Source organism: Coffea arabica, chromosome 10c, assembly GCF_036785885.1.
Source record: "Coffea arabica cultivar ET-39 chromosome 10c, Coffea Arabica ET-39 HiFi, whole genome shotgun sequence".
In the NCBI taxonomy this organism is placed as follows: domain Eukaryota; kingdom Viridiplantae; phylum Streptophyta; class Magnoliopsida; order Gentianales; family Rubiaceae; genus Coffea; species Coffea arabica.
In genome coordinates, this window is record NC_092329.1 from 18,334,042 (window position 1) to 18,346,220 (window position 12,179).

At 36.3% G+C, this 12,179-nt stretch overlaps 2 protein-coding genes across 4 annotated transcripts; both read right to left on the reverse strand.

The window, feature by feature from the left end:
- Positions 1–3,382: 3,382 nt before the first annotated feature.
- On the reverse strand, positions 3,383–4,738 carry LOC113724103 (anthocyanidin 3-O-glucosyltransferase 2-like). Its single transcript, XM_027247043.1, has one exon. The coding sequence runs from the start codon at positions 4,736–4,738 to the stop codon at positions 3,383–3,385; it is 1,356 nt and encodes a 451-aa protein (XP_027102844.1).
- Positions 4,739–5,610: 872 nt separating this feature from the next.
- Positions 5,611–11,097, reverse strand: LOC113726946 (uncharacterized membrane protein At4g09580-like). Of its 3 annotated transcripts, none has more exons than XM_072069084.1 (5): positions 11,023–11,097; positions 9,993–10,353; positions 7,476–7,746; positions 7,215–7,385; positions 5,611–6,296 (listed from the first exon to the last, which is right to left on the reverse strand). In XM_072069084.1, the coding sequence occupies exons 2-5, from the start codon at positions 10,301–10,303 to the stop codon at positions 6,165–6,167; spliced, it is 885 nt and encodes a 294-aa protein (XP_071925185.1). In that variant the 5' UTR covers positions 10,304–10,353; positions 11,023–11,097; the 3' UTR covers positions 5,611–6,164. The 3 variants fall into 3 exon arrangements, with proteins under 3 accessions (XP_071925185.1, XP_027106671.1, XP_027106670.1); XM_027250870.2 differs by lacking the exon at positions 11,023–11,097 and adding an exon at positions 10,518–10,654 and having other exon boundaries at positions 5,821–6,296; XM_027250869.2 differs by lacking the exon at positions 11,023–11,097 and having other exon boundaries at positions 5,821–6,296; positions 9,993–10,545.
- Between the last annotated feature and the right edge of the window lie 1,082 nt (positions 11,098–12,179).

Genomic DNA, 12,179 nt, shown 5'->3' on the forward strand with positions numbered 1-12,179 from the left:
ATTTGCTTGATTTTATCCTAGATTTTGATTGAATTTTATAAGTAACACTTTTATAAGGTAACTTAAAGAGGTTTTGATCAGTTTTGGTTCATTTCCATCTTAGAAATTCAAAGTTAAAACCTAAAATCTAAGTGCTAAGTTAGGATTGTTCAAAACAGATTTTTAGCAGACCATGCTTCATGTTTTCGATCCAAAATTCACAATTTCTTTGTTCAAATCTCCTTAAATCCAATCTGTATTTTACCGTTATACTTGATAGGTTGTTCTTAGTTCAAAGTTTGATTAAAATCTCCTAAAAACTCCAGAAAAAAGCTTGAACTCCTCAACTATCCCAATCCGTCCAAAACAGTCTTGTAAGCTCAACTAGCTCTAGATTTCTTCTCCAAAGACTCAATATTTCTTCTCAAATCAAAGTAGTCATAATACACAGAGCAAAACAGAGTACCATAGGATAATTTTAACCAATATTTGCATAAACTTCAGTTCACAAGATGGAAGTTAAGCTTGAGAGAAACACAACCAGTCATTCGGTTTCAAAACTGAAATTCTAGCCATGTATCTTCCAAGATTTTCATTCGATCTACCAAATAATCAACCAAATCCAACATGCACTCATTTAAACATTGGAATAAGACCATGTAGCTTCGAAATCCAGCAAACTTTTTGAAGAAAAGAACCAAAAATTGCAGCTTTGTCCTCTCGGGTTCATGCAACACAGAAAATTCCAGCTTTGATGTTTCTTCCAAAAGTTGATCTTTCCTTGTCTAATCCAAGTAATTTTACCACATGCATGCTAAGGTTTAAGTATTAAGTGGCATATGGAGCAAAGATAAATTCATTCACAACCAAAATTGTGGAGATAAAACTGGAAAATTCCCAGCTCCTCCCCCTCGGGTCTCAACAGAAACTTCCAGCAAGATTCCTTAAGTTTTTCATCCAAAATCTCCAACTTTTCACTAGAATCGAATGTATGACACACTATATATCATATAAAACAAAAGATAGAACATATAACAGGAATTTCCTAGCTAAACTCTTCAAAATTTCGGATGAAAAGTTGGGAAACCAAATTCCCTCTTCCTTTCTGCTAAAGCTGGGAATTCCAGCAAGAACCAGTCTTCAAACCAGGTTTTTCCCTAGCAAAGCTCCTTTTTTTTTTCCCTCAAAGTCTTCATGCAACAAGTATTTAAGTCTACTGAGAGGATGGAGGGTGTAACTAGCGGATTTTAGCTCTTTTCCCTTGCAAACAAAGGCTGGAAATATTCTCACAGCTTCACCTTCTTCCCTCTCGATTCTTACAGTTGAATTGCTCCAGATTTTCCTATTTTTAGTGAAGCTGGTTTGGATACAGGAACCTTGAACTCCCTCCCTCATGCTCAACCCTCTCTTACTTTGCAATACAAACCAGGAAATGATGCTAACTTTCCCTCTCACTCTAGGGTATGTTGCAAGAGAGAGACAATCAAAAGAACAGGTACAAGCTTTACTTGTTAGTTGGACAAATGTCCAAGCTTTTGCCATGTGTCAATTGTATGTACAAACAAAGATTCAAGCCTTGCACTTTCATTTTATCTTACTATTACTCCCATTAATTTCTTATTCTATCTAGTACTAGTATTCGGGAAAAGGAGAAAAGCACTTAAACATAAAAATCAACCATCAATAATCACATAACTTAATCGAGAACAGGGTAAATGTAACATGCGCTAAATTTTAAATAAAATATGAAAATTTTCAGACTCTCACTGTTACCAAACGAAGGGAAAATCCAATATTCAAACCAATAGATGGGTAGATTTTGATGAGAGAATCGTGTAAATAAAATTTCGTTTCAATCGGGTTTCAAATCACATTCCAATCAAAATCTTAAAGTTGTTTTTCTCTCTAGTTTCTCTCCCTAATTTTCTCTCTCTTCATTTCTCGCCAAAAGCGACTAAACCTTATTTTTCTCGTTTTTCAGGAAAAATCTATCGCCAATGGTACTAGTCAAGTTGACTAATACATGACATAATCCCAAGTCATAAATTCACTAGGAAATCTAAAGTGCTTGAGTTGTGGTTTGGCTAACTAAATGGGCTGGATCAGAAGCCCAATATTAATGAACATAATCAATTACTCATAAAAATCCAAATATATATATATATATATATATAATGCCAAAAATTGTTAAAACCCAAAACAAATACATAAAGGAAAACAAGCTAATGAGATTTAAAACCCAGTCTTTGTAATTCCTATCAGTTAGTATTAAAAGGGCAAAAGCACTCAAGGTGTCAATGAGGGAACATGATTCACTGTTACTAATTACTATTCATCATTTTATTCCGTGAGGATATAGATATGGACGAATAACAGATAGATCGCACTAGAAACACTTCCAAATAAGTAGAGGTGGCAAAATGGGCGGGATGGGCGGGATTTGCTTGGGTTTGAGATGGAACCGAGTCATATGGGTTTGGGTCCAACCTTACCCATATGTGTTTTGGGACTAACTTGGGCGGGATCATTTTGGGATGGGTTTAGATTCATCCCGCCCAATACCCAAATTCATTTTCTACATATTTTTTTCCTTTAATTCATTTTTTATTTTTTATATAATTTTAATATTTTTGATTTATTAAATTTCTTTTAGTTTTATTAAATAAACATGCAAGTGCTTTATACTCAAGATTCCCACCAAAAATTGGATTAACAAATAAAGGAAAAGATAGATATACAGCCATATTCCAACATATATCAAGATGGCCAAGGTCCTTAGGATGTTGAATATTTATCCTCATCATTGTCCAAGGATGACAGGTCTAAACTAACTGAAATGCTGGAAATTCTTGTGGATAATGACTAGGAAGACTACTAGATTATATTCGCTGGTATGACTATAAAAATTGTTAAAGATAATTTTTGAATCTAAGACTCCGTTTGGATTGACTATTTTTTCAAAAAATAAGTTTTTCAAATACAATGTTACAGTAATATACAATAACTCAAGAAACATCCCATCCATATTAGTATATCAAATATTTCAAAAAAATTTTATAGTAAAAATTTTTCATATACACGGCTACAATAAAATATTTCAAAAACACCTACCAAAAACAGCTAATCCAAACGGAGCCCTTGCCATTTGAGCCCAATGGGTACCCAAGTATTTCCCATCCTTTCCCATTCATTAATGGGTATAGTTGGGATGTGTCCCAACTTAAACCCAATACCAAATCATAATACCCATCCCGCCCAAAGTTCCTTTGGGCATGGGTAGCCCATTGGGACTTGGGACAAATTGCCAGCTCTACAAATAAGTAACAGTGAACTGCACAATTGGACTGTAAATAATCCTTACACAATAACCTTCTCTCAAAATCCTCATATTGTTTTTGTTTAATCAGCTGAAACAAGACAAATGCTGAAGCAAACTTTCCAAGGAAATACAAGACGAGCCACCCTTGATTAAGCTAGTTCTTGCTTTCTCCTTCAATTCTCTCACTCTTTTTCTGATTTTGCCCTCTGGTTCCATTAGTTGTCTAATTCCTTTCTCAATTTCAGCTGCTTTCACCATAACTTGACTGCTATTTTTCATGTAATCCATTTTAATCTCCACCGCTATGCCTAAATCTTTCACTCCAAAAAATGCATTCATATGCTGCTCCGCATACATCGGCCATACGGCCATTGGCACCCCAAACCAAACACTTTCCAACACTGAATTCCATCCACAGTGTGTCACAAAGCCTCCTACTGCAGCGTGGGCTAAAACTTGTGCTTGTGGCGCCCATCCAATCACCTTTCCAGTATCTGCTATTCGTTGTAAGAACCCTTCTGGCAGGACTTCATTAAGATTTTCATACTCGCTTGGATACTCAAGACGGCCTTTAGGTGGTGGACGTCGCAAAGACCACAAGAACCGGCATCCACTAAGCTCGATTGCACAAGCAATCTCCTTAACTTGGTCACTGTCAAAAGATCCAAAACTACCAAAGCAAAAGAAAATTACAGAGGAAGTAGGCTGATCATCAAGCCATCTGATTATGGGTTCAATCTCTTCTTGGTTGCTACTAATACCAGCATCATTTATCAAAGGTCCTACCTGATAAATCGGCGGTATTTTTGGATTGGTGGTGAGGGCCTTTATTGCGTACAACTCTAGTTCAAGAAAAGTATTAACCATGATTCCTTTTGTCTCTGCAATCACTCTTTTGGCAATTTTCAGATTTATGCCTTCCTCGTCAAATATTGATTCAGGGATTAGTTTAGCAGGGACAGGATTGATATAAGTTGATACTGATAGCTCATGGTCAGAGTCTTTGTACTTGGATGTATCTTGGTTGTCATCCACGAGACCCTGGACAAGGATACTGAGGCCAAGAATTGCAGCTGCACAAGGGTAGAAAACATAGGCATGGATCTCAAACTCCTTAGCTATATCGATCATGCTTGTGCACATCAAATCCACGACAAGCCCTACAAGTTTGGAAGATCCAGAATGTTTTAGGTGAGCAACAAAATCTCTGACATGGGGCTTATTGCTATCGATCAAAGCAGATTGTATGGCAAGAGGGTCATCCGGTTGTGAGGACAACTGGGGATCTGGGAGTTGTATGAATTGTATGCCTCTAGTTGTTTGTGTATAAAGTGATTGGATGTACGAATTAAATTTGGCATCAAATGGCAATTTGAAAAGGAGCAAATTGATTGAGAACTCCTCACTGCAACTTACAAGCAGCTTTGCAAACTGTACCATTGACACCAAGTGACCTATTGCAGGCAAAGGAATGAAAATCAATTCTGCTTTCATGATTTGAAGCTCTGGACAGTAATACCAAAGTATGTTGAGAAAAGGAATATCATGTTTGTTACGCTATCAGGATGAAATACTTAAACTATGTGGAGGTGAGGTCATTGCTTTGCTGGCAGTCGCCTTCATTACATCCATGACCGGAAGAAGTCAAGTTTTGACACGGCAAGAAGGCAAGACAATTTCAAGAAGTAAATGTGCCATCTCAAACACAGAAAATGAACGAGATGGACTTTTGAAGCATCTGTAGAACATTTGTCTCGCTTAGAATTACAATTGGTTGTAGGATTGCTTTTAGTTAGCAGTTTCCACTTTCTTACTTAGCAGTTTCCACTTTCTAATGACATGTCCTGTGATTAATAGGGCTTTTCAGAAAAGGGTTAATATGTTGATCAGCCATCTCAAAAGTTGCTTCCCCCCCCCCCCCCCTCCCTCTCTCTCTTTCTCTCTCTCTCTCTCTCGTGAGAAAACACAATACATCTAATAAAAAATTTCTCAAAACTCAAAAGCTCATTTTAAATCAGATTTCATTTCAAATGTCTCGCAATCTAAAATAAAAGCACTAAATTCAACCAGTAGGCTTCCAGACAATATCTCAGTGGCCCCGGAAAAAGTAAGGTAATCTGACATTAGGGCACCCATCATATAGAGGTAATAAATAGCCTGAATAATTCAAGCCGGAGAGCAGGCATCAACAGTGAAAGGGAACAAACGTTGTCTACACTCGCCCATGTCTTTCTTGATCCCCAGAGTGGCATGACATTGAAAAAGTTACACCATGAGTAGAATAATACAAGCGGTGGACCAAGAAAAACATATAACAAAAAAAAAAACTTGAGGAATCATTATTTCTAATATGTATGATGTCAAATCGGATAGGATCCTAACATAGTATACACATGTAACAAAATAGGGAACCAGCCGTAGGGAACGGATTACCCAGAAAGGAAATTACAACATTACTTTTACCTATGGAAATTACAACATTACTTTTACCTAACAAATGACTAAAGATGACTCTGCTGATGTTGGAATAAAAAATGATTTCGCATTTGGTTATATTTCATCTCCCTTGAACCATGAATAGCATGGAACACTTCCAGCTGCTTGGTGCCCTCACAGTTCCCCAGGCAGACAGGTGAGTCATAAGTATACAGAAATCAAATAAATGAGCACTACTTTTGATGCTTCAAGCAGTGATTGACTGCAAGTTGCAAGTGAAGGTAAATCCACTTCCTAACCTTCAGGTGCATTGGAGTTAAAAAGGGCTCACACCTCTGTTCCCCAAGATTTTACAATGGTATACCAGTCAGGTCATACCCTATCCCCAGTTTCATTTCCTCAAAAAGAGGATAGGTGAAAATAAATATCTCTATTCATACACTCGCTTCCTCTTCAAAAGGGTTGGGATTATTGCCACCAATCCAATGAGGAAAAGAATAGATAAAGTTTTGAAATCATATAAATCTTTAACTGACTTTAGGTCCCCAAGTGCAAGGCCAGCCTGATGATAACAAAAGCAGAAGTTGTAAATCAAAATGTGTTCAAGGAGTGAACCAACAAATAACAGAAAGGTTTCATGGAGACATAACTGTCACCTAGTATTACTAGTGGAGCATATCAGTAATTCCACTTGTATTCAGTAATTTCGATACAAAGCATAACTAATAACATAAAACAACTGCAGAATTCAAAATAAAGCAGAATTACCTATGCTATGGGTCATTCACAGCAGAAAGAAAGAGAAAAAAACGAATTCTATATTCAGGGTCCTATAGAATAATCAGCATCACATAATTACTGACACAAAGCATAACCAATCACATAAAACAACTGCAGAATTCAAAATAAAGCAGAATTACCCATGCTATGGATCATTGACAGCAGAAAGAAAGAAAAGAAAACTAATTATATATTCAGTGTCCTAGAGAACAATCAGCATCACATGGATTTTCATATATGATCAAGTGTATTAAGATAAAATCAAAAAACATCAATCAGTAAGTGTAACTTAACAGAATCCACTTGCAAGGCAATGACAGGTTAAAGATTTCCAATGGCAAAAGTGCTTACATTACCAGGAACAACCACAAAACGTCAGCCCAACAAGACAATGAAGGCATTCCGGTAATAAAATCCCTTTCAAAAATGAACCAAGTTATCCCACTTCTACTTGGTCCAAAGACTCTTTCGAGCAATGGCCTACAGATGCTCTATCTTATTTATCTAAAATTTTGTTTTTTAGTAAGTTCCATCTTTTACAATGTTAAGAAATGGCATATACTGCTCTGTCACACTAATACACCTGTAAGGGTTATCTTAAGCATAATAGCGAAAGAGAGGGAGGACGCGGGGGCGGGGGGGACCACTACCATAGAAAACAGCACAAATTGAAGGCACAACCCATTAGAAATTAACTTACTCTGACAGTAATGTAAGAAGCGGGAATCAGCCCAAGCATAGTGGCCAGGAAAAAGATATGAAATGGTATATCAACAATGGGAGATGCCAGGTTGATAAAAAGGTTTGGCAGGGTTGGAGTTACTCTTAAAAACAGCATATAATTGAGCAGCTTGTCTCTGCGTTTTGCTATCTGAAAAGAGCAATGGAAATGACTGTCATGAATGAGGTGCATATATTACCAATAAAATATATACAAAACAGTAAGCCTTGGAATAGGTACCTCTGCCTGGAAAAATCTCAATTTCTCGGGCCAAAACCAACTAACAATAGGCCTTCCAACTAGCTTAGACAGAAAATAGCAGGATGATGCTCCAGCCGTAGCATTAAAGACAACCAAGAAAAGGCCCCTGATAACACCAAAAAGTGCTCCAGCAAGCAACGACATGAAGATAGTCCCAGGAATCATGAATGTCTGCATGAAGATGTATGTTGAGCAGTAACCAAGGATGAACCGTGCTGGGTAATCACTAGCATATGTTCCAAGATGATCTCTGAAATAGAATAGCAAACACAACTTCAAGCAAAATCAAACAAATTTTGGCTATACAAACAATCAGTCTGGAATTGATGGCAAAGTAATGATATCAATAAACTCAGGTCAAGACATATTAGAGAAAGTAGAAAACATATACAACTTGAAATAACCAGATTTGCATGACACTGCTGAAGAAAGGGCAAGCTAGGACACCAGATTACTCAAGCCCTATCTGCAAAATTTGCAACCAAAGGCGAAAGTTCTGAGCTTTGGATTGGTAAAAGAAAATTCTTCTTCTTCACCCAAAAAAAAAAAAAAATCATCTTTAACCATGTAGCTTCACGTGTGATGTAATCACAGCTTTGACACCTTCATCTGGAAAACAAACATCTAAGACCAGATATTGGTGTTAAAAACAACTGGTTGACATGATTAAAACTATCCCATTTTAAAAGTCTGTCATCTTACTCGCTAGTGTAAGCTGCAGAACTTTGTACCATTAGTGGCCCAAGAAAATGCAACCAACTAAACAGGCAACAAGCAACAAATACTCAAGCACCTCCAGAAAATTTAAAAGCTTTGATTGGCTGGGGAAAGGAAATTACTCTCAAAGTACCAGCATATACAATAGCAAATTTATCCTGGTGAAATTAACTGCATGCTACAGGGCCAATAAATAAATAAAAATGTTGTCTGTGGTACAAGACTTCATTTCTGCATGTCCAGCAGACCAACCTCCAGCATGAATTCCCTCAACAAAATGCAATAGAAAAACCAAGAAATAGTGCAAGGTTCCAAAACTTGGAAGTTTCATACACACAACATGCCTGTTTCAACTCTTTGAATAGGCTTTGCGCATTGGCAAGATAAATAACACAATTCCAGGAATTTTTTTGCCAATATTAAGGAACTATTTTCCATTTTGGAGAAAGTGTAGTAGCATAAATTGAAACACAAATGAGCTCCTCGAAGTTAATTGTAGAAGACTCAAACTAATTCATGGAAAAGCTATGAACACTATATACTTACACAAGCCCTCTATTATTATGTTCTGCAATTCCTTATTTCACTGTGTTGCGAACCAAAGGAGAGAACTATGAATTCCTGACAATGTCTATCATCCCTAAATGATCAAAAACAGCAAAGGATCTACTAACTGCATGAATTTCCCCTACCCCATCAATAAATTTTCGCAGATAATTTATATCAATATTCCCATAATGCTGGTAAACTCAAGTGGATCCACATATCCTTGACAATTTGTTGTTTCTTTCTCTATCAACCAATTCAGTTGCCTCAGCCATGAAATTGGTCTAACATTATCTAATAAGCTCATTGGAAAAAGCAAATTAAAGGTCAGCTATATTTGGGTCCAGGTGGACAGGACCTTGGATCAACCATAAGGCACATTTTATTCTCACTGCACGCATCAATTGAAGCCTTATCTTTAAAGCTCTCCTTCTCATATTGCATTTCTTTCATTAGGAAGTTCGAACTACAGACCACTGTAAGCATAAAAATGTTTGTTTCAACCATATGTCTTGAATTCTAAACCACTATTTAACTAGTTGCAATACCATATTTCCAATTCTCAAAGATAAGGAAAGAACCTACTTCTCAAATTCAAACATGACAAATAATTAAACCATAGTACTGGTACATTCCTATCCATTTCACATTTATTTATCTTCAATTGAAGATATGACGCCATATATTACACTGCTCCACATTCAGCCCAATCCCTACTTCAAGTCTAGCATAGCTCTCTCCAATTATATCCTTTTAATACATAAAAAGCAATACACCAGTACATAGTGCTTTTAAAAATGTACATTATGCTCTTAAAAATGTAGGATCTTGGAGGGTCAAACCAATAGTACACTTTGGGATCTTCGAACTTCTATGCAAGCTCAAAGAATTACCATTTGCATCTATCAAGTGTTCTACCATTCGAGTCACAATGAAACAATCTCACCCCTTCCCCCTATGTCTATGTGCACATTGTATCAAGCTATCCACATTCCACTGCTTAAACACCCCTATAAACCTGACCAATTAACTCCACACTTAAACCTCACAATACCACACACATTTTCAATTCCAATCACCATATCATACTACTACTTAACAACAGCCAGTTAAACAAAAACTTCAACATGCAAGGGTCCTACCACACCATAAAGAAATCGATAATTATAAACAAAATCCAACAAAAATGAATTGCATTTATAAAAGAAATTTAATAGAAAAGAAGCATCCTACTTGAGCATGCGAAGATCAGAGAGGGTCCGAGGCAACTTGAGCTTACTATAATCAGCAGCTGGCATTGTCAGGTAAATACAGCCCAATCCAACGGAAAATAACAGAAATACACCCAACCCTGCCATGACTTCCCATCGGGACAACGGAAAAATCACCCCTTCCCCTCCTTTACCCTTCTTCCCGGTGGGCGAATCCCCCGCAACCGCTGCATTATAATCCCCGAAACTCTTCTCCTCATCCCTCGCCCTCCCTCCTCCGACACCAACGCCGACACTGCCGGCATCAACCACCACACTCCTCGGCGCCGCCATTGATGATGATGCTGCAGATAACGACCTGAACAACAATCCCCCGGCGCTATCTGAAATGGACGAGCTGCGGATTAATGACGATTTGGGTTTCATTTATTGATTGAAAAACTTGGGGATATTGACTTGATTTCATCAGATAACGATTCCATTGATGGATCAACAGGTTGCTGATCCAGAAACCGAAACAAAAAGAAGAAGAAGAAGAAAAAAATACCAGTATTTTTTTTCAGTATAATTCTGATGGAATTTATGGTCGAAAAACTGAAATCAGGCCAAACCAACAAAAAAATTTGATCAAGAAATCGAAGAATCAAAGAAGAAAAATGGATTCCGGCAAGGAGGGCTATCGGTTGAACCCTACTTTTCTTTGTCAAGTCTTTTCCTTTCTACTTTTTCTTCTTATCTTATTAAACAAAATGAGTGAGTTTAAGAAGTGAGGAGAGAAGTCAATGGTGGGGCGTGAAGGGAATCACAAGAAGGAAGAGAGAGTAAAGGGTGAGGAGTTGTTGGATTGATGTTTGAAAATCGGACGCGTTTTCCAAGGGAGAGAAACGAGTGATCTGAATGAGTTTTGTGTGTAAGAATTGAATGCTGGAATGAGATTTGCGCCGTCAGCTGTGGTGGACTACAACTTGTAATTGTGCATTACTATTAGTATTAATTGGAGGGGAAGAAGAGAGATTAAAGCGTAATATTCTTGAGTGGGATTTCGAAGATACCTTTAGTGGCAGAGCCGGAGAGGAAGACGTGGCATCAACCATTCATGATTGCTATTGATTCCAACACCGTCCCAGCTACATAATAAGAAAAATGTGTTAATCTAAACTAGGGGAAGTAAAGTGTGTTTTTCTCTAGCGGTGTGAATCGAAATTGAAATTGATAATTCAAAATTTTGAAATTAGAATTTTTTGAAATTTTGGTATCAGAATTTTCGATCGATTTCAATTTTGAATTCACCAATTCCGAATTCAAATTCGAAATTCGGTAAATTTCGATTTCACCGAATTCATGAATATAAAAATTATTATTATTATATAAATATTATATTACATATATATAAAAAAATATTATATATATGTGTGTGAAAATGAAATTAAAATCGAAAAATGAATTCCGATTTCACACAATTCATGAATATAAAAATTATTATTATAATATAAATGTTATATTATATATATATATATATATATATATATATATATATATATATATATATAACAGATTTAAAATCGAAATAGGAATTTCGAATTCAATTTCGATTTCGATTTCAAATAGTGAATTCGAAATCGGAATTTCTGATTTGAAAAATCTCATTACCGAATTTGACCAATTTGAAATCGAATATTCCGATTTCCATTTCGAATTACCGAATTCGAAGTTCCAAATTCAATTTAAATTCGATCGGTAAATCGAAATTTTTAATTTTGTACACCCCTATTTTTCTCTATATATATACTAAGGAGAATGTGCAGCTCACGTCCTCTCTACATTTTTAAGTCTCAGTTCTCTTCTAAAAAAAAAAAGAAAAAATTTAAAGTAAAAACCACTTCATATAGGTACCAACCACGATTATTGAGTCAAGTGGCAGGAGCTTGATACTCCTTAAATAAGGCACAGTTTGGAATTTTAGAGATCGAAAATATAACATTGAATGATCTCTCGAAATGAACTATTTCTCAAAAAGAAACTAATAACGAGTTTATTGATATTTTTGATATAGTAGATACTATTACACATGCAATCATACTCAATTCAATTAAATTGTTTGATGTTAAAGGAGATCTTTTATAATTTCACACGCGAGAGATTATTTCTTGGTTTTGTTCATCTACATATTTTACAGATCAACTAGGTTTACAAATATTGAAGTGAAATT